This window comes from Apium graveolens, chromosome 6 (assembly GCF_009905375.1).
Source record: "Apium graveolens cultivar Ventura chromosome 6, ASM990537v1, whole genome shotgun sequence".
NCBI classification, from domain to species: domain Eukaryota; kingdom Viridiplantae; phylum Streptophyta; class Magnoliopsida; order Apiales; family Apiaceae; genus Apium; species Apium graveolens.
This window is the reverse complement of record NC_133652.1, coordinates 1,598,677-1,619,966: the sequence shown is the minus strand read 5'-3', so window position 1 is coordinate 1,619,966 and position 21,290 is coordinate 1,598,677. Positions and strand designations below refer to the sequence as shown.

The following is a 21,290-nucleotide window of genomic DNA, read 5'->3' as shown; positions in this document are numbered from 1 at the left end:
TGTTTTTAGTTGATTTCATGGTTGCTTTTGTGATATTAGTATTGGCCCGCAGGGGCATTCATTTTTCACCATTTGCAACTACCAGGACAACTTATTTTGCAACTAAATATAATTTTTAACGGATTTTTTCAAATTTGCATTTGTGGTTGCCTATATGGTTACTAGGAGTTGCAGATATGGTTACAAATTCAACCTCCGTATTTTTGCAAATATTTTTTGAAAGATAGTATTTTTGCAATTTATTTTAAAAAATGACAGTATTTTTACAAAAAGTTTGTAAAATTTGGGTATATATGAAAAAAGCCCTATTTTTTAAGGTCCTAACACAACGGAGACCTTATATTTTTATCCTCAATAAAATAATAATTTCGTTATAATAATATTTCCCCTACCAATGCTATTATTAGACTAAGTAAAATTCGTATCGTTTTAATGTGAACTAAAAAATCAAATCTTAATTAAAACATAAATATTTTTTTTAAAAAAAATACACATAAAATTATCAATAAAACTATATTGTTCAATCAGTAATATTGTCTTTTTCAAATATTTTTTATAGAGCTATAGTTAATCGATTAAGTAATCAACATGCTACAATAATATTTTTTAAGGTTCCAACATAATGGAGACAATATATTTTTACCCTCAATAAAATAATAATTTCGTTATAATAATATTTCCCCTACCAATGCTATCACTTTAAATAAATTTAAATGTTCTAAAATTTTTTGAACATATTCGCCTACTAATATAATTATCATGAAATCATATCATTTAAAGTTTTAAATGATCAAAATTAAGAATTAAATTCAAAATATTTTTTTAAAAAAATTATATAATATTAAAAAAAATCTTGAAATCCGTGGATCGTACGGGTTTTAAGCTAATTTTAGATAATATTTATTTTATACAATAATTTTAGCTAATGATTATAGCTACTCCGATGCTCTAATAAGCGCTATTCATCCTCTATATAAATACCCTTATTCTGATGTTCTAACCTAGGGTTAGGGTGCAATAATCATCTCTACCGAGTTTCAACAATGTACTACGACGTTCCAGCCGAGATAATCACCGATATCTTCTCACATTTACCGGTAAAATCACTTCTCCGATTCAGATGCGTTTCAAAAAGGCTTTGTTCTCTAATCGACTCCCCTTATTTTATCAAATATCACCTTAATCAATCTCTTATATCAAAACCTAACTCCCACCAAACTATTATAAGTGTATGCAACTATAAAATCTACTCCATTAATGAGCTTGATCCTTATCGACACACTTTACTCAATCAATTTTGTCATGAAATAGTAGGCTCTTGTAACGGATTATTATGTTTGTTATTAGGTCAGAAAATCTATTTGTTTAATCCGTCGACTCGAGAACGGAAATTGTTACCTGGTCTTCGGCCTGATCGTGCATGCCGTCCTGAAGTTTACGGTTTCGGGTATGATTGTGTTAATGATGATTACAAGGTGATTAGTATTCGACAACATCTCAAGAAGCCGGAACGTGAATTTATGGTTTACAGTTTAAAGTCGAATTTGTGGAGAAGGATCGAGGATTTTCCGTATGTTTTTTCTAGTGTTAGGGGTCCGATTGGCTGTGTAAGAGATCAGAGTGTTTTAGTTAATGGTGCATTGCATTGGTTAGTGACTCTGAGAAGTGAATCAGAAGATACACGGGTCGTGTCGTTTGATCTTGCAACCGAAGAGTATGGTCTGATTCAGCTGCCCGAGTTTCTAGATTGGAAATTAAAATCATTGATGAAAGTTGGTGAGTTAGGAGGGAGGCTTTGTCTTTATTGTGAACTTCGTCGCCTGGATTATAATCTCGACGTATGGGTGATGAATTCTTATGGTGTAAAGGATTCATGGACTAGGCTACTGATTTCTGCCGTAATTCCTCAATTGAAGTTCACCAAATTTAATGCGTATTTACTTGATGACAGACGAGTACTTTTCATGCTAGGGAGAAGACTTTGTTGGTTTGATCCAAAATTGATAAGGATGACTTGTTTGAGGGCACTGGCAGATCCAGAGCCTTCCCGCTTGTATTTGTGTCTAGGAAGCCTTGTTAAGCTCGGTGGTGGAGCAACAACAGAGGCGTCAATGGACTAAACAGCAAAAAAGAATCAGGAAACTTCTCGTAGAGGAGGTACTGCCAGTTTATATATGTGTTCGTAGTTTTGATGATTATATTTGGTGTTAACAACTTCGGTGCCTGCAGACTTGTTTTTTCACTTGCACCTGGTACATTGCTTTGCTCCCATTATATACAGCTTTCAATAGAATAAATTGCTTTTTTGTTATATTCGATTGTGGGAACTGTACGTTATGATACCATAGTGAGGGCATGAATCGTCTTAATTATATTAATCTGACATGAAATGTTCCTCTTAAACCTTCAAACCTGTTGGAATGAAGTTGAGTTTTGTGGTTTAGGCTAAGATGGAAGGCAACATAGCAAGGGACTGTTAGGGGGTCGGGAAGTACTCAATTCAAAAATAAACTAGCCATTAAATAGGCTTATAATCGAGAGTTGAGACACTACTAACTAATGGCTGGAACATTAACAATCAATAACCATGAGCGTGTTCACCAACCCTTGAACGATAAAAGAACACAGGTACAATCCGAGCACCTAAGACGTATATGCCTCTCTTACGAATGGTATCATCTTCACTTGCGTAGAGAGAGAATTCCACCTTCCCACCGAGATTTTGAGCCTGGAATCTCCCTACTTCAATCTCTATCCACTGATTTCTTGGTTTCCCCATTAAGTTCTCTCTGCTCTCTTGACTGGTTCCGTCTGGTGCATCAAGTATTAGCTTCGCTGTACGTTCCATTTCCATGTCTTCTTTTAGCTTCACCACAAAATGAACCTCGTATATCCATCCTGGTATTAACAAATTTTCCTCAAACTCTCCGGCTATATGAAGCCAATACTCGTCCATCACTTCAGCGATTACTATACTGTAAAATCAAAGAAATTACCATAATCTTATGTTAAAGCTATCCGTCTAACACCTTAAAATCTTAGAAGAACTCGTAACTCAACATGTTAATATAGTTAAACGCATAATATTAATATTCAATACACCTGTTGTGATCTATATGAAACTTGAAATAAGAAATCTTACCCTTCTCCCTGGTTATCATTAAACCACCATGAAGGAATTCTAGCACGAAAGAATTTAAAGTCAAATTGATGATCAGTTCCAAAGGCAAAACCAGACATTCAATTTAAGTTGTGTGCTAACCTATCGTACTCATCAGCAGAAGTCCAGTTCCAATTATTTGGGTTATCCCCATTATCTATGTGCAGCATATTAACAGGCACCTGGGCACCATACATCTGAAAAAAAAAATGTCATATACCATGCTACAGTTTATACAAGATTCGGAGTTTTGTATTCTGGATAGGGGAGGGTCTAATAAGGGACACAGAGGAACACGAAAAACTTGATTATGGAGGAACGTATAAGTATGTTTTGTGCAAGTACCTCATCTATGATGGGTTGTAGCTCCAGACAAACACATTCGACAACTTTCCTAGTTAGCTCTGCTTCGATCCTGTAGGGGTTCAGTTTAATTATATGAGCCATGACAAATCTCTATTAAGTACAAAATAAAGTATTAAGTATTAAGTAGAAGTTAATTTACCCGCGTGCATGTTCGAACAGATCTAATCCGTATAGATTACAAGCTGCTCCCAGAGCATGTCTCCATTTCCTGACAGAGTCGTCCCCATAACGTAGCTGGTGTTTCTGAAAAGCTACTTTAAAGGCCCCTGTCTGATGACGAACAGTCGATGAATCGACGTTGTAAAATACAGGGAGAACTTCCACCAGTCCTTGCGCTCTCATTTCCATTATCTCTAAAAGCTCGTCAAGACACCATTTGGAGTCCCCATAATTTTCCGAGAAAATTATGACACAGATCTTGGACTCATGTATTGCGTTCAGTAGTTCTGCTGAGATCTCTTCACCCCTTCGTAGGCCATCATTGTCCATGAAAGTTTTGACACCCTCATGTTCTAGGCCGCTGTATATATGACTGGTGATGTTGTTTCGTGTATCTTTACCTCTGAAGCTCAAGAAGACCCAATAAGGAGTGTTAGGTGGATGACCAGTTGCCATTAGATAACAAAAGAAAGAAGTCGATAACTTGTAATTAACTCGTAATATGAATGGATTATGGATGCTCAGCATGCCTGATCCAGCCATTTATATATACTAAATCCAGCACAGCTGTGCATTGTTAAAAAATGAGTGATGCGAGAAAAAAATTGGTCAAAGAGAATGGAAAGGAAAGAGCAAGAGTTCTGAAGCTTCCATGATGCTAGCGTCGTGACCAGTACTAGTTAAATAATCCCAGTGGCCAGTACTAGTTAAATAAGCTGAAGAAGACGAGCTGGTGTGACGATCAAATATAAGATAGTACTAATTTAGATTAATTAGTGTTTTCATTGGCCAACTAATAAATGTAGTACCTACTATAAAAACTAATCTAGTTCAGACAACAACCATGAACACAGTCTAGACATTTTCCAACTAGTTGCATTGCATGTGTTGATGTTAATCGCGAGGACGACTTCATCAAATCCTCGAGTTAATTATATTGACCCCGGCATGGCTACTTGCAGCAATTATAACTACAATGTATTTAGCAACTGGGAATTTTTTATTATCTGATATAGCTTACTTCTATAGATGAGTAGTTCACAAACGAACATTTATGGCCTTGAATTAAGGGGCCGCCCTGAGATTTAAGAGGCCCTAGTCGAAATCAGTTCAAGGCCTTTCGTACATAATGGCTACATTTTATACATTTATGAATAAGGGATTTGAAAGCCTAGTAGAGAGAAAGTTGCAGATGATTGGGAGATCAGCGGAGGATTTAGAAATTAGCCTCTAATCAGCATTTAACATGAACAAATTATTATATTGTGAACTTGTGATTGCAAAACTGTACATTAGCAGGAAATTTTATTTTCAGAGTCAATAAAACGTTTCTGTAGATTTTGTTCTGGGTGCACCGAGCTTGTTCAGAGCAAGGAAAGAAGGAAAACTCAAAGATGAGTTAGTTGTACCAAGTCATATTGCTGAATCTTTTTTTATAAATACTAGCATATAACATGTGTATCTTTTTTATTAAATACTGATTTCTTGCTATTATAATTACAAAACTATTTTATAAAGCTGGGAATCGTCCAACTTTAACCATTTTTGTGTTTTTACAACCCGAGCTCTGATAGCCTGAGCTCTGATACCATGTTAAGGAACCAATTACTCTAAAAACTCAAAGTATTAGAGAATGATCATTTCCAGGATCTTATATTATTCTAGAACGGAAAGAAAAGAGCAAGAGCAGTGAAGCTTCCATGATGGAGCACTATTTCGTGATCAGTACTAGTTAAATAAGCCGCAGAAGACAAGCCGGTGTGATGATCAAATATAAGATAGTACTAATTTAGATTAATTAGTGTTTTCATTGGCCAACTAATAAATGCAGTACCTACTATAAAAACTAATCTAGTTCAGACAACAACCATGACCGCAGTCCACACACAGTTTCTAACTAGTTATAATGCGTGTGTTGCTGCTAATAGCGAGGACTTATTCAAATCCTCGAGTTATTTATATTGACCCCGACATGACTACTTGTGTCAAATACAATTATAATTTATTTAGCAACTAGGATTTTTTATTACATGATACTCCCTCCGTCCCTCCCAAATGTTTACATTTGGGTGGGGCGCGGAGTTTAAGAAAAATGATAAAGTAATGGAGAAAAGTTGAAAAAATGAGTAAAGTAGTTGGACCGATTAATATTATATATATAAAGTGGTTATAGTGGAGGAAAATAGTGGATGTAGTTAATTTAAAAACTATAAAAACTTTACTATTTTTGGAAAGTTTTGAAATGTAAACAATTGGATGGGACATCCCAAAAAGGAAAGTGTAAACAAATGGGAGGGACAGAGGGAGTATATGTTTACTTCTATAGATGAGTAGTTTACAGACGAACATCTATTGTCCTTGAAGTTAGGGGCGGTTCTCAGATTTAAGAGACCTTAGTCGAAATCAGTTTAGAGGAGCCTTTCGAACATTTATGCATTAGGGATTTGAAAAATGCAGGTCCTTAAGTGTTGGGGGCCATGTTCGCAAGACTCTTTCGTCTAATGCTAGGACCACCATGCTTGAAGTACTACAGTTTGGTTTATTGGCTATAACCAGCTGAAAGCCTAAGTAGAGAGAAAGTTGCAGAGGACAGGGAGATCAGCGGAGGATTTAGAAATTACCGTCTAACCAGCATTGAGCTTTGAGTTTTAATTTGAATCTATTTTTAATTTTTTTCAAAAGAATTAAATTTCGATTTAAAATTTAAACTCTGGTTGGATTTGTTAACAACCCTCCCCTCCACGTTTTAAAATCTTCCCGTTCTCTTTAAAGAGGTTTTCAACAATGTCCGACGTTCCACCAGAAATAATTAACATCGTCTTCTCACACTTACCTGTAAAATCACTTCTCCGATTCAGGTCCGTTTCTAAATCATACCGTGTCCTAATTGATTCCCCGAGTTTCATCAAAGCTCACCTCAATCGATCTCTCAACTCCAACTCTAACCAAACTAGTTGTTATGGTGTAAAGGAATCCAGGAGTAAGCTACTGAGCGTTTCACAGCCTGATGCTCATATTATTAGCCGAGTTGTGGCTGTGCAGGCTGTTGCTTATTCATTGGATGGTCGAAGAGTGCTTTAAGATTTGCTGGTATGTTCTTAGAAGGAGAAGGGGAAAAAGTATTGAGATTCCTGGACTTCCAAACATTGTTAAACTCAGCGGTACTGCGAAAACAGACGTTCACGTGATAAATATATATTAGACATTGACGGATCTAGTCAGGGACACGCGTATCCTCAAAAACAATATTTGACGTTTTTTCACAATTAAAATTTCTGGATCCGCCCATGTCTACAGGAAACTGAATCGAACACTTGTTTAGTTATAAACACCTCATACTTTCATAATCACTTTCATAATCACTTGGTTGCTGATCAATTGCATCATTTTGTTGCTTATAGGGCTGATTTTCTTTCGAAGGGATTCAAGCTGGTGCTCTAATCAGGTGGATGAGACATAACTACAAATGTACTCCCTCTGTCCCCTAGGAAGTATACCGGGGGACGGGAGCAGAAACGCATTTTAATACTTCTTTATAACATATTTGCATAAATTATTTTAATTTCTTTTTTCTGAATAAAAATTTGATATTTGAAGTTTAATACATAAAAAGAAAATTTTAAAAATAAATTATAGAAGTATGTTTTTTATTCACCTTAAAATGAATGTTGAACATTGAAAAAACCCGATATATAATTGGATGAGAGTGAGTTGTTGCGAGCACCTGGCTGCACTTGAATATCAGAGATCTAAACTGTTTATCATGAGGATATCAAACTTAACGATACCGATGACAACCTTTTGTGTAGGTCATTGTAATTTTCTCCGGACTTCAAAGCGTCATTGTTTTATTTTCAAATCTTTGTAATGACATGTGTTTGATCAAGTTTTCCGGCAGCCTAGGTATTGAAATTTTATACTGAAATTATGTGAATTGTTGACACTTAAGACAGGTTCGAGACTCACTCTGGTCCCTTATAGTAATACTTCCTCCGTCCCCCTCCCAATTATTTTAGTTTTAAAAAAGCGTTTGACACACATTTTAAATTAATAGAAAATATAGTTCTATAACTTTTTTGAAAAAATTCTTTTTTTTTGAATAAAATTTTAAACATTTTATTTTTTTTCATAAAAAAAAATAAAAAAAAAAGTTAACTAGAACTGATTAACAGCCCTGAAAGAAAATAACAATTAACTAGAACCGATGGAATAATAAACTAGCAATCAAAGGAAGATCAAACAAAATTTCATATGTGCATCCTGACATCCACAATTCATCCTCGTACTCTTAGATCATAAATAGCCAATACTAATATACTGAATACTGAATACTGAATACTGAAATTACAAATTAAGTAATTATGAATTGTTGCACTAAACTGTATAGCTTCAACAATTTTTTGCTTGCGTTGTTGAACAAAATAATATTACTGAAATTAAATATAAAATTTGTTGTTACAAATTACAATTAATATACAATAAAATATCCTAAATCACGAAAAATAATTATTTTATATTTTGACGCACAACTCCAAAGACCTCTATTTTAGTTCTTATCTACGAGAAAATATTTTATTTAAATAATGATAATAATTTATAAATCAATATTAATTAAATTGTCAATCTCCTAATTATACCGGTTAATTTTGAAGTTGGTCACCAAAGTGTTGAGAAGAAGTTACAGTCTTAGCTTCTATCATGAAATAATGAATAAGAAATGTAAAAAAATATGTATTCATCTGAAAATACAGGCTGTGAAGTTTGTTTAGAAAGCTAACTAACTCTAACTAACTATGACAACTAAGCAATTATAGCTGGAAAATTAAAAATAAATATATTTCAATATCCCCCCTCAAGCTAGACTTCATGGTGGATCAAATTGAAGGCCTAGCTTGGCACTTAAGAATTTATGATGAGCTGCATCCAGTGGCTTGGTGAGAATGTCGGCCAACTGCATAAAAGTGTTGATGTGAGTGATATTGATGAATTGAGACGCCACATATTCCCTGATGAAATGACAATCAATCTTAAGATGCTTTGTGCGCTCTTGAAAAATCTGGTTCTCTGCAATGTGTTGTGCTGAAGTGTTATCACAGTAAAGATTTATAGGTTTAGGAACTTGAATTTTCAAATCTTGTAAAAGCCCTTCAAGCCAAATGATTTCAGAAGTGGCATAGCTCATACTTCTGTACTCAGCTTCTGTACTGCTTTTAGAAACAGTTTTCTGTTTCTTTGTTTTCCCAGAAATAAGGGATGATCCTAAGAAAATTGCATATCCTGACAGAGATTTTGCTGAAAAAGAACAAGTGCCCCAATCTGCATCTGAATATGCAGTCAAATGCAAGGGAGAATTTGCCTTGTAAAAAAGTCCAGTATTCAAAGTTCCTTTCAAATATTTCAGAACATGAAGAGCAGCATCATAATGAGGTTGTGCTGGATCTTGAAGAAATTGAGAAAGTTGTTGCACGGCATATGATATGTCGGGTCTTGTAAGATTGAGATAAAGCAATTTACCAATGATCCTTCTATAGATTTCTGGATCAGGTAATTTTGGCACATCTTTGGTGCTCAAATTCAAACCTTTGGACAAAGGAAAAGATGATGTTGTACAATCTGTCAAATGTGTTTCTGCCAACAAGTCTAAAATGTACTTTCTTTGATTGAGCTGAATACCTTCTTCAGTTCTTAAAACTTCTATGCCAAGAAAATATTTTAGATCACCAAGATCTTTTATAGTAAACTTCTGATGAAGCAAAGCTTTGATATCATTTATCTCCTTAATATCATTTTCTGTTACCAGTAAATCATCAACATATACCACAATTGCGGTAAAAGAATTGGCATTCTGCTTAATAAACAAAGAATAATCTTGAGAAGATTGCACATAATTCTGACTAATAAGATAAGCAGACAATTCTTTATTCCATTCTCTGGAAGCCTGTCTTAAACCATATATATTTATTTTTGATTTTCCAGCTGTAATTGCTTAGTTGTCATAGTTAGTTAGAGTTAGTTAGCTTTCTCTTTCTTACTTCATGTTGTATATAAACAAACTTCACAGCCTGTATTTTCAGATGAATACATATTTTTTTACATTTCTTATTCATTACTTCATGATAGAAGCTAAGACTGTAACTTCTTCTCATGGTATCAGAGCTTGTTCAGCTCGATCATAACACAATTTCAATCTCGATCTCAATCTCAATCAATTTTGATCTATTTCATCTCGATTTATTTTCTTGACATCGATTTCTTGTTCTGGCAATGGCGGAATCGTCAATTGCGAACGAAATCTTAACTAATTCACAGAATCAGGCTGTGAATTACAATGATCCTTACTACCTATCTTCTGGTGACAATCCTCGCCAGCAATTAGGAACGATGTTGCTTTCTGGTGATAATTTCATCAATTGGAGTCGTAGTGTTAAGATGGCGCTTGGAGCCAAAAACAAACTCGGTTTCATTGATGGATCTTTACACAAACCAGTTGAGGACTCTGTTGATTACAACAAGTGGATTCGCAATGATTATATGGTGATGTCGTGGTTGACTTCATCTATGGAGCCGGTAATTTCTGATAGCTTCATTTTTGCAACATCTGCTCATGATCTTTGGACTGATGTGGCTGATCGGTTTGGTAAGTCGAATGCTCCATTACTCTATGAATTACATACGACTTTGATAAAGATTCAGCAAGATAATATGAGCATTGCTGAATATTTTGGTAAGATGAAATCTGTTTGGGATAAATTGCAAGTTCTTGAAGGAAATCTTGTTTGTACTTGTTCTGCAATGACTAAATGCACTTGTAATCTCATGAAAAAGGTCATGGATGCTCTAGAAACTAAGAAATTGATTCAATTTATCTGTGGCTTAAACAAACAATATGATTCTGTTAAGACGAATCTCTTGAGTATGGAACCTTTGCCAAGTGTTCTTAAGGCGTATCATATTTTACAACAGATTGAGAAACAGAATAGCCTTAATCTCACAAATTCTAAAACTGAGGTTAGTGCTTTATTCAGTCAACGATCTGGTCAATCTGGTTATTCCAATCAAGGAAATTATGGTAGAGGTCAAGGACAGTCTAATTTCAAGAAATATCTCAAGAGATCCAAGTTTGATTTGATTTGTGATCATTGCAAGAGGAAGGGACATACTGCTGATCAATGTTTCAAGTTGGTAGGGTATCCAGAGTGGTATAATACAATGAAGAGTAAAATTAACAATCCGAGAATGGCTGCTAATGCGATTTCTGAATCTGTTGATACTCCAAGAGCATCTGGTGAGAATGCTTCTTTTGATAGTAAGATGGTATCAGCTGTTTATCAAAAGGTGCTTAAGATGATGCAACAACAGCAGATGTCTCCTCTGTCAGAAAATTTTCAGTCTTCTCAGTCCTCTGTGAATTTTGCAGGTATTGTATCTGCATTTCAGGTTATCTCTAATGCATCTCATAATTCTAATGCTTCATGGATTATAGACACAGGAGCTAGTGATCATATGGCTTATAATGAATCATTATTTTCTCAAATTTATGATGCTAAAATTCCTATCAAAATTTGTTTACCTGATGGCAATATTAAGAGTGTGACAAAAGTAGGAGATGTCATATTAACTCTTAATATTACTCTGAAACATATTCTATATGTTCCAGATTTCAAACATAACCTTTTATCTGTTGGAAAACTTCTTGAACACAATTCTTTAGTAGCTCAATTTGACAAAGACACATGCTTGATATATATAAAGTTGGTCATTAATCGAAAAACGTAAAGTGTGCTTGATATGTATAAAGTTGGTCATTAATCGAAAACGGTATCACAAAGTCAGTAAAGTCGGCGATAAGGTATATTTAAAATAATCCCTCCAAAATTTAGTCAATAAATTCAGCTAAAATATTTAAGATTTAGAGTCGTTATATAACCCATATGACTAAATATAATTGTTATTTTGCCCGATAGATTCTCACATCGAATAATTTTAACCTAACAGTATTTTTCGTCATTAAAAATTTAAGAAATTAACGAAATATACCGATAATGATTTCAGATCAGTTAAGTTAATATATATATACGATTTTAATCTTTAACATCCGTGCTCCAAAACTTTTAAATCTAATCAGGGCTCATTTCATAAATCTGAACCGAATTTTCTGAGTAATTATAAAATTTATGAATCGGTAATAATCTGAACAGTAATAAATAAGATTGTTTGATAGAATTATTTAAATTTCTGAATAATAACATTAACCTATTTGTGGTTGAGTGGTTGATAATGTTCAATAATTCTTTTTATTGAAAGTTGTTTAAATTAAAAAATATATATAATTAATATATTTTTTTGAAAAGCTAAATATTTATCATTTTGTAATAATTAGGCAACTTTAAAAATTAGACCGTAAATAAGTAAAATCACTAATAATCTTAACACAATACAACATATTAAAAACAAAAATATTTTTTTAAATATATCTATATATATATGTTTTTTTGCAATAGAAAACCCTTTTTATATATAGAACTGTAAAGAACTTTGAATCTATTATAAAATTTCATCAAATTTATTGCTAACGTAGAATAATAATTATATATTTAAATATAATAAAAAAGTTTAACAATTTAAATTTGAAAAAAAAATAATTTTAAATTTGATTCTATTGTGAAATAATTTTGGATGACTTTGATTTTATTGTGATTTTACTACAAAATCATTTTAAACAATTTCATCAAATTACAATAATTTTTAAATAAAAAAATTGCGCAATTTATCATTAATTTGGTAATTAAAATTTATAACTATATATGATGAAAAATGAAATAAATTATATATTTATATTCTTTAAATAATAGTTCATCTATATATAAAAAGTACTTCATGTATTGACATCCCCATATATATATAAGTTTCAAAGAAAGTTTACGTATTTTTCCAATTTAATTCAAATAATTAAGAAGTAATTTAAATTAAACTTTTATTTTCTAAATATAAAACATGAAATTTAAAAATTTACAAACTTTTTTAGTCACAAAACAGATTCCACTACATGTGTTTGCATACTACTAGGAGGACAAGAAGATTGTTTTTTAATAAAAGATGAATAATATTAAATAAAATGATAAAATATAAAATTGCTACATGAGAATTGAAAGAACCAAAGTGACATAAATATAACTGGGTTTTATATCAAAGTAACCACTGAACTCGTTAAAATATATCAAGTATCTACTCAATCTCCACGGCGACTCATTTCAACCACTAAAATACTAGTATATATCACTCCGTTAGATTTTTTAAAAATTTTAAACTGGAATGTTATACTGGCCAGTAACGTGTATTTTCTTGATTAGTTGGCACCTTACAACTAATACATTTGATTGAACCGCAAACGTGACCTTGTATATATCATACCTATATCTTTTATAATTATTATAGTTAATGAGCAAACTTGAGTGCCTCTCTCTCATCTGACTTTTTCCTGTCAGAAATTCTATTTTTTTATTTTTTAGTGTCCTTGATAACGTGTTAAATGTTTAGTTCTAATTTTATTTTCATTTGTTTATCTCAATATATGTTACTGATTACAAAATTTTGACTAGTATACACTAGTATTTTAATGGAATGATATATACTAGTATTTGTTCTAATGAACTGATATATACTAGTATTTTAGTGTTTTAAATGATTCGCCGTGAAAATTGAGTAACTAGTTGATACATTTTAACGAGTTGGATGGGCAACTTGATATAAAATCCAAATATAATTTGACTTGTTCAGTGAAAATTTAGAAACTCACTCGTCCAACACTTGTTTAGAGGAAATTCAATAATATTTGAATCAAACAATCTGGACAGAGCAAAAAAAATGGTTGAGTTCATGATCATTCATTTAACTATTAACAAAAGGGGCCTTATCGCAGAAAGAAATCCTTAAAATATAAATCCGATTCGGTGATTTTAATATATTAAAACCCCGTAACCCTACATTTTACTGTAGGATTTACTTTACTCTTTCGCTTGGTACCTCTAGAGAACAATGAAGACTGAATCAGTGAAGTGTCTCTGAGTGCAGTTCTCAATTCTTTAAGTGTACCTACCAAGCTTCAACAATGTCCGACGTTCTTCCGGATTTAATCACCGTCATCTTCACACACTTACCGGTGAAATCACTTCTCCGTTTCAGGTGCGTATCGAAATCATTTTGCGGTCTAATTGACTCCCCTAATTTCATCAAATCTCACCTTAATCAATCTCTCATTTCCAACTCTCACCAAACTCTCATGACTGTAAGTCCCTTAAACGGTAAAATCTACTCCACTGAGTTTGATTCGCTTGATAAGCCCTCTTTACCGAGTCAACGCGGTTATCAATTTTACGGTTCGTGTAACGGTCTACTATGTTTATCGAGTGGTGTTGCTAGCGTGTACTTTTATGTAGGTTCACCAGTTTGTATTGATATAACTTTATATAATCCATGGACACGGGAATGTCGGAACTTACCTACTTACGGTTTTGATGGTTCTGGAGGTTATTTTAGTGTTTGTGACAAAGTACTTCACTGTTTCGGGTATGATTGTGTTAATGATGATTATAAAGTGGTACAGATTATGCAATGTGATGATGACGGTGGTCATGATGACTTTGTGATTTGTAGTTTGAAATCGAATTCGTGGAGAAGAATTATGAATTTTCCGTATTATATTTGTGGTAATGCTGATAATGTGTTTGTTAACGGTGCGTTGCATTGAGTAGTGACTTTAAAACGTCAAACAGAGGATGTTGTGTCTGACTCTAATGTGGATGTGTGAATTGTCTCATTTGATCTAGCAACGGAAGAGTATCGGTTTGTTCCCCAGCCCGGGATATCTGTTAGGAACCTTTTGATGCATGTTGGCGATCTAGGAGGGAGGCTTTGTCTTCATGGTATTTCTAAAGGGAATTTTATGGCCTTATGGGTGATGGATCGGTATGGGGTAAAGGAATCATGGACTAAGCTACTTTCTGTTGTGCAATCTGTTCATATTCGCAAAATTAACTATTTAAAAGCTATTGCGTATTCAAAGGATGGTCAAAGAGTGCTTTTTCAGCAAGGAGGTTGTAAGTTTTTCTGGTATGACCTTAAACCGAAACGGAAACGTGTAAAGCGTGTCAGAATTCGTGCATTTCCATGTCAAGTGAGTGTGTATACGGGAAGCGTCAAGTGAGTGTGTATACGGGAAGCCTTGTTAAGCTCGATGATGTTGCACTGCTGCAAGAAGTGTGACGGAAGAAATTGGGAAACTCTTCAAAGGAGGTACCACTGGTTTATGTTTACTTTTTCTACTAGGGGTCATTTGTTAAATCTGAACAATATTTTCTGAACGGTTAAAATTGTGAATGAATGTTAAATCTGAATGTTGAATAGTTGATATTGTTTGATAACTATATTTTCAAGTTGTCTGAACTATGATATTTACTTATTTTATTTATAAAATATTATTTATGTTTTTTAGGATATATTAAAAATGGCTACATGATGTAAACAAAATATATTTTTAATAAAATTTGTACATATATCTTATAAAGTAATAAAATTACTTTTGAAAAATAAATTAATAATTTAAAAAGTTCCCGAACAAAAATGTAATACATATACTACAATACTTTCAGTTAATTAAATAATGTAAAGTAAATAAATAATTGTATATGAAAATCTAAATTCAAAAAACAATGTTTTATTTGAAATCTAAATAATGATAATAAATGTAATATGTATGTGTACATAAAAAAGCCAGGATAATGGTAAGTTGCAAAATGAATAAAAGGTCATGCGTACCATCCAGATAGAATTTGCAACGACATGCGTCCAGACAAATTGGTTTCGTTCAAATTTTAAAAATAACACTCAAACGATCTGAACAGTTTCATCCAATCCCGATTCTCTCCTTCAGCCGTTATCAAATGACCCTTAGTGTTTTATGTGGGTTAATTATGCAACATACGATTACACCTATAGGAAGTTGAAAATTGTTGAAAATTGACTTGCTTATAAATACTTATTGTCACTTCAATTTGGATCAATTACATCGTTTTTTTCTCCCAGGAAAGATTTTTTTCCATAAAATTCAAGATAGCGCTTCAATTAAATGGATATGATATAAGTATGCACGTGTTTGAAGATTGACGCCAACACATGTAGCATCTTTAAGTACTCATGTCTCAGTTGCACAAAACAGTGTCATCTTAAATTTTACTTATAGTCCATTTGTAATTATAATAGACATCTATGTAGTTACAATTTTAAAAACTCTTAGTATTTCAATATCTATCTATACTATATTATAATAAACGAAGCATTAAAAGTTTGGTAGTCGGTCGGTCAGTATTGGCTGAAATTACTTAATTACCCCTCCTTAATCAATTATTCTAATTATAATTATTAATTAAAGCATCGTATATATTGCATACAGATTCATTGAATCACGCATACAATGTCTTAATATACAGATATTTAAAAAGATACCTCAACAAAAGTAACCAAAAAAACAGAAGTACTTGGCCTTTATTGTTTAATTTTTTTTATTTACACCTAAAATAGGGTATGAATATTTTGTTCAAAGTCTAATTATTTTGAATTAAAAAGTTGTTTTGTTGAATCGGTCAAAAAAATCAAAACTAAAATTACAAAATAATTCGTTGGTTGGTATAATGACCCCGACTAAAAAGAAAATTGTATATACTATTCGTTCGGACTTAAACAAAAATATACTATTGATCCGGGTTAAAATAAAATAAAATACTAGAAATAGTTAGTTAAATTTGTTATATCGGATTAAAAAAAATAAAAAATAACTACTGACGTGGTTAAAAAATTATATTATTGAACCAGGCTAAAATAAAATTAAAATTGAAAAATAATTCGTTGGTTGATATAAGGACATCGGGGTAAAATAAAATAATATATAGTAATCACGCGGACTAAAACAAATTAAAATTCAATCCGGGCTAAAATAAAATTAAAAACAAATTAAATAAAATTACTTAAATTTGGTTGATAGAACGATCTTATATAATTACATGGTTTTTTAATATTTGTACTCTTTTACTAACATAAAACTATAATAATTTGTTTGTTTATATAATAGCGTCGTAGTAAAAGAATATAATATAAACTGTTCATCCTAACTAAAAAAAGATTTATACAATCAATATAAGATAAAACAAAATTACAATAAAAGAATTAGATCACCTAAAACAAAAATAATATATATTTTTATCGGGGTAAAAATAAAATAACAAGCTACGAACAAAATTCATATCTTATAAATTATAATTCAAACTAAACTTAGAAAATGTATGTATACTATTAAAAACAATCCGTGCATCGGGTTCTAAGCTAGTAATTATAAAGTAAAAGCCCGGGTATATTAGCAATTAGATCTAAGTCTAGTAATAGGTGGTCTATAGATTTTCCTGCTAGTGTTTAACCTGCCTATAATGCTTATCAACTCTGTAACTTTGTTTGGTCTTGTTTTAATGATATATCCTTTCAAAAAAAAAACCTTGTATAATATATAAATTATTATTATTTTACCTTTCAGATTTAAGTTATAAGATTTTACTTATTGTCTTTGACAATCAAATGCCCGTCTTTGTGAAAATGGAGGGTAAAGTATTTTTTACACCCTTCGTTTCGAATTAGTAGTCTTATTTGGCTTTTGATGGTTAATTGACCCATTTTTGACCAAAAATCAAATATATGCAATATATTTTTAAAACTTAAGAAACTGAACAAATACATTTTAATGTTGATTATATATATGGGTAGCACTCCAATTACCCTCTTAGAATCGTGAAGAACCATTATTTAAAAAATATAAAATATATAATTTATTTTATTTTTCATCATACATAGTTAAAAATTTTAATTATCAAGTTAAAAATCGAAGTTACACAATTTTTTATTTAAAAAATCATTGAAAAAGTTTAAATTGGTTCTATAGTAGAATCACACTTATTAAAAATTATTCCACTGTAGAATCAAATTTAAAATCAAGTAATTTTATCAATTTTTATTATATTTATATTCTAGATTAGCATCGAAATTTATATTTTTAAAAATAAAAATTTACAATTTATGATGAGATTCTATGATAAAAACAATGACTTTTCACGGTTCTCCATATAAGATGGTTCTCCACGGAATAAAGGTATATATATATAGAGAGAGTCTTACTCCAATACAAACTAAATTAAAATACAAATTACAAACTCTACCCCACCCAATTTAATATACTCTCTCACACACAACTCCACCTAATTCCCTCCATTTTTAATTTAATTTTTTCCGTCAATTGGTAAACTTTTTTTAAAATCTAACTTCACTGTATTTTTCTGCATCCTCCAACAATCGGTATAAATACCATATTTGATATATTTCGACGATAAATCACTAATTATGCCTACGAGAATCATTAAAGTCTGCTGGTTACTAGAATAGTACTGATTTCAGCTTACTGATTCGGGTAAGATTAAATACTGATTTGTCGTCAGAATATAGCATATATGCTATGCAAATTGATGAGTGAGAGATGGAGAAAAATACGGTAAAATTAATTTTAAAAAATAGTTAACCGACTAACGGGAAAAGTCAAATTAAAAACGAAGGGAAAATATATACATGCACATGGAGTAGAGAGAAAGAGATTAAATATGTGACTGTTATTTAGTTTTTAGTTTGTATTATAATTTTGGTTTGTATTTGAGCACTTGCCTCTCTCTCTCTCTCTATATATATATATATATATATTACGGTAATGTAATTATTAACTTTTTCATTTATATTATTATGTAAATTGTAAATAAGAATTTGGTCAATTTGACTAGAGAAAGGTCAAACCGGACTAGTGTCCGAAACAAAGGGAGTGTTATTTGTGCTTAGCATGTGTACATGAGCTAACCCTTTGTTATTTGCGTAAATAGTTTTGGTACCTCAACGGCCATGAATGATATTAGAGAATCTCCGATGCTAATAGTTATAATGGTTGGATAAAAAAATTGAAAATGAGAAATAGTTAAAATTTTACATAAGGAGAATGGTAGGAGAATGGTGGGAACGCCAATGAGTTTAGCTATAATAACAAATATAGCCAATACAGTAAATCATGATTGTCTATATCCTTTTGTTAAGGGGAGTGATGCATTGGAGTGCTATTTTTTAACATGTTATCTATAATATGTGTCAGGTAAATATGATAGCTATAAGGTCTCTCTACCACCGAAGAGCGAAGATGCTCTTAATAATAATTTACATGACATGAGGTAATTATGATAAATACTTAACACTCGTCGCCTTGAAGCACAATTTGGTTTTGGTGGTTTATATAAGCATGGAAGCCAAAGAGATCATCTGCGAGGAGAGTTGCATTGCATTGTAGTACCAGTCATTCTACCTGTGGATGACATAAATAGCGTATTTATTTTCACATTTGATGCACAATAATCTGCCTACCCTTGAATATTTATATATGCTATTGACTTATTATTGGAAATACATGCATTATGAGGATATTCAACTTACGAAATCCACAAAACGTTATTTCTGTAGGGTTTGGGTGTGCTGCTAGCTTTGTTGAAGCAATGGAAGAAGAAATTCCGTAAATGATTCTGCTATCAACAGTCATCTTGTATCTGACCTTTTTTTCTACTCCCCCCCTGAGATTATGAACTAATGCATGTAATGTTTTAATCCCAGATTCTAAACTTAAGCTTGTAACTTATAACTAGATTCTAGACTAATGCATGTAATGGAATGTTTTAATCTTCTGGTGGACAGAGCTCCGAGTCACCAACTTTCAGATTGTTGGACCTCCGAGGAATCATGGAGGATTGCACATTTAATTAAACCCAAACTGATACATAAAAAAAAATCTGCTGTTAAACGATGCACAGGGCTAATTGAGCACCCAACAATCGAAAATTTATGGGACGGAGGAGGAGTACTTAAATCACAATTCGAAAGATTTTTTTCTGTTAGCTGAGAAACTCCGATTACAGAAGAAGCTAGATTTTATCACCATTCCTTTAAGGGGTCGTTTGGTTCGCCACATTTTGGAATCTGGTTTTGAGTCATTCCAACCCCATAGCTGACGTTTAGTTCAGAAAAATAGAATTTCATACTCATTCCTTAAACCTCTAAGGTATGGATGGGTTTTTCATACATGGAGGAGTTGGGTCTGAGAGAGGGGTATGGGTATAAACTTTTATTTTGCTATTTTAATTTTTATTTAAGCAATTAAATATAAATGTTTAGTACTAAAAAAAAATCTATAACCCTAAAATATATTAAAATAATAATAAAATTAATATATTTAATAAAATTAAAATTATTGACTTAATATATTTTAAATTAAAAATATTTATTACAACAATCAACCAAACACCTGATATAAGATATGGTACCGGATCCCCATACCAATTTAACCCGATTCTTGATTTCAATCCGATACCACGTCTTGAACCAAACGACCCCTAACCTGTATAATCCTAATGCCAAATTTCAAGATAATTATGTGGTCAATGATAATAACCTGTGAATCTGTAAATATAAATGCTGCTTGCAAAAGAACAAATTCTACTGTTTGAATCTTTGAATGACATGGGTGTCATTTTGTATATAATTTCTTTCAATCTCTAGGTCTTTATCGGATTTGTTGAACATCATATCCTGAAATGATAAGTGTAGAAATTTTCTTAGTTATTATAGTGTTGCCGAATTTAAATAGCGACAAATTTTCTGGTTTCTTGTAAATAATTGTGGTGTGTAGTGAGCTTCATACTGATATTTAACACAATGCCGTTCCACAAACGAAACTTAGCGATAAGTATCGGCTTATCGATGCCTTTCCAGCCATGAAATTTGAGTGCGATTTTCTTTTCTAATTTTGTTTGAACTTTTAGTGTAACAGAACTGCTGTGGGTAGCTCAACTGGTTGATATCAGGATTACAGAGACCTACCCCGTCCTGTGTTCTAGTCCGATTTCAAGCTGGTTGATAGAGACTTAAGCTCTGTTTGGGATTATTGTTAAAAATTGTTGTGTTGTTACTGGTTTGATTGTGAAATCAGCATCTGTTTCCCCAAAAAGCTGAAAAGCATCTTTTTCTAAAAGTCCGGGGGACTTACTTTATCTAACAGTAGCTTTTAGACCAAAAACACTTTTCCGAAAAACGGCTTTTGAATTTTACCAAACAGTTTTTAAACTGATTTTCAGCGAAAAGCTGCTGTCAGCAACATCGATACCAAACACACCCTTACTCACCACCCCGTATTCTAGTCCAGTTTCAAGTAGATGCTCAAATTTAAGTAAGGATGATTGTCGTGAAATGCTATATGAGTCCTACTAGAATTAGGTCCTGGGACCACATGGTTTATTTATTAATTTACAAATTTCATATTTTAATAAAAATTAAATATTAATATATTTATTAAAAAACTTAAAAATATAAGTCTTTTTTCTATAACTGTCCAGTCATTTTAAATTACGTGTAATTAAAGTCGAACGACTTGAATAATAGATGAGATAAATGTTTATTATTTATGGGAGTCCCCAAAATATTTGTGCTACGC

General features: G+C 32.1%; 2 protein-coding genes and 1 long non-coding RNA gene across 4 annotated transcripts; 2 read left to right on the top strand and 1 right to left on the bottom strand.

Moving 5' to 3' along the window:
• Positions 1-1,021: 1,021 nt before the first annotated feature.
• Positions 1,022-7,214, top strand: LOC141664226 (F-box protein CPR1-like). Its single transcript, XM_074470136.1, has 2 exons — positions 1,022-2,157; positions 7,087-7,214. Exon 1 carries the CDS (start codon positions 1,044-1,046, stop codon positions 2,118-2,120), a length of 1,077 nt encoding a protein of 358 aa, XP_074326237.1. The 5' UTR covers positions 1,022-1,043; the 3' UTR covers positions 2,121-2,157; positions 7,087-7,214.
• On the bottom strand, positions 2,331-4,226 carry LOC141664225 (protein PHLOEM PROTEIN 2-LIKE A8-like). The gene is made up of 5 exons (XM_074470135.1): positions 3,666-4,226; positions 3,506-3,575; positions 3,263-3,357; positions 3,143-3,181; positions 2,331-2,975 (listed from the first exon to the last, which is right to left on the bottom strand). Exons 1-5 carry the CDS (start codon positions 4,211-4,213, stop codon positions 2,579-2,581), a joined length of 1,149 nt encoding a protein of 382 aa, XP_074326236.1. The 5' UTR covers positions 4,214-4,226; the 3' UTR covers positions 2,331-2,578.
• Positions 7,215-14,428: 7,214 nt separating the features above from the next.
• LOC141663836 (uncharacterized) lies at positions 14,429-19,741 on the top strand. Of its 2 annotated transcripts, XR_012551681.1 has the most exons (3): positions 14,429-14,977; positions 19,271-19,399; positions 19,499-19,741. It is a non-coding gene; the product is annotated as an uncharacterized LOC141663836 (long non-coding RNA). The 2 variants fall into 2 exon arrangements; XR_012551680.1 differs by lacking the exon at positions 19,499-19,741 and having other exon boundaries at positions 19,271-19,497.
• The last annotated feature ends 1,549 nt before the right edge of the window (positions 19,742-21,290 follow it).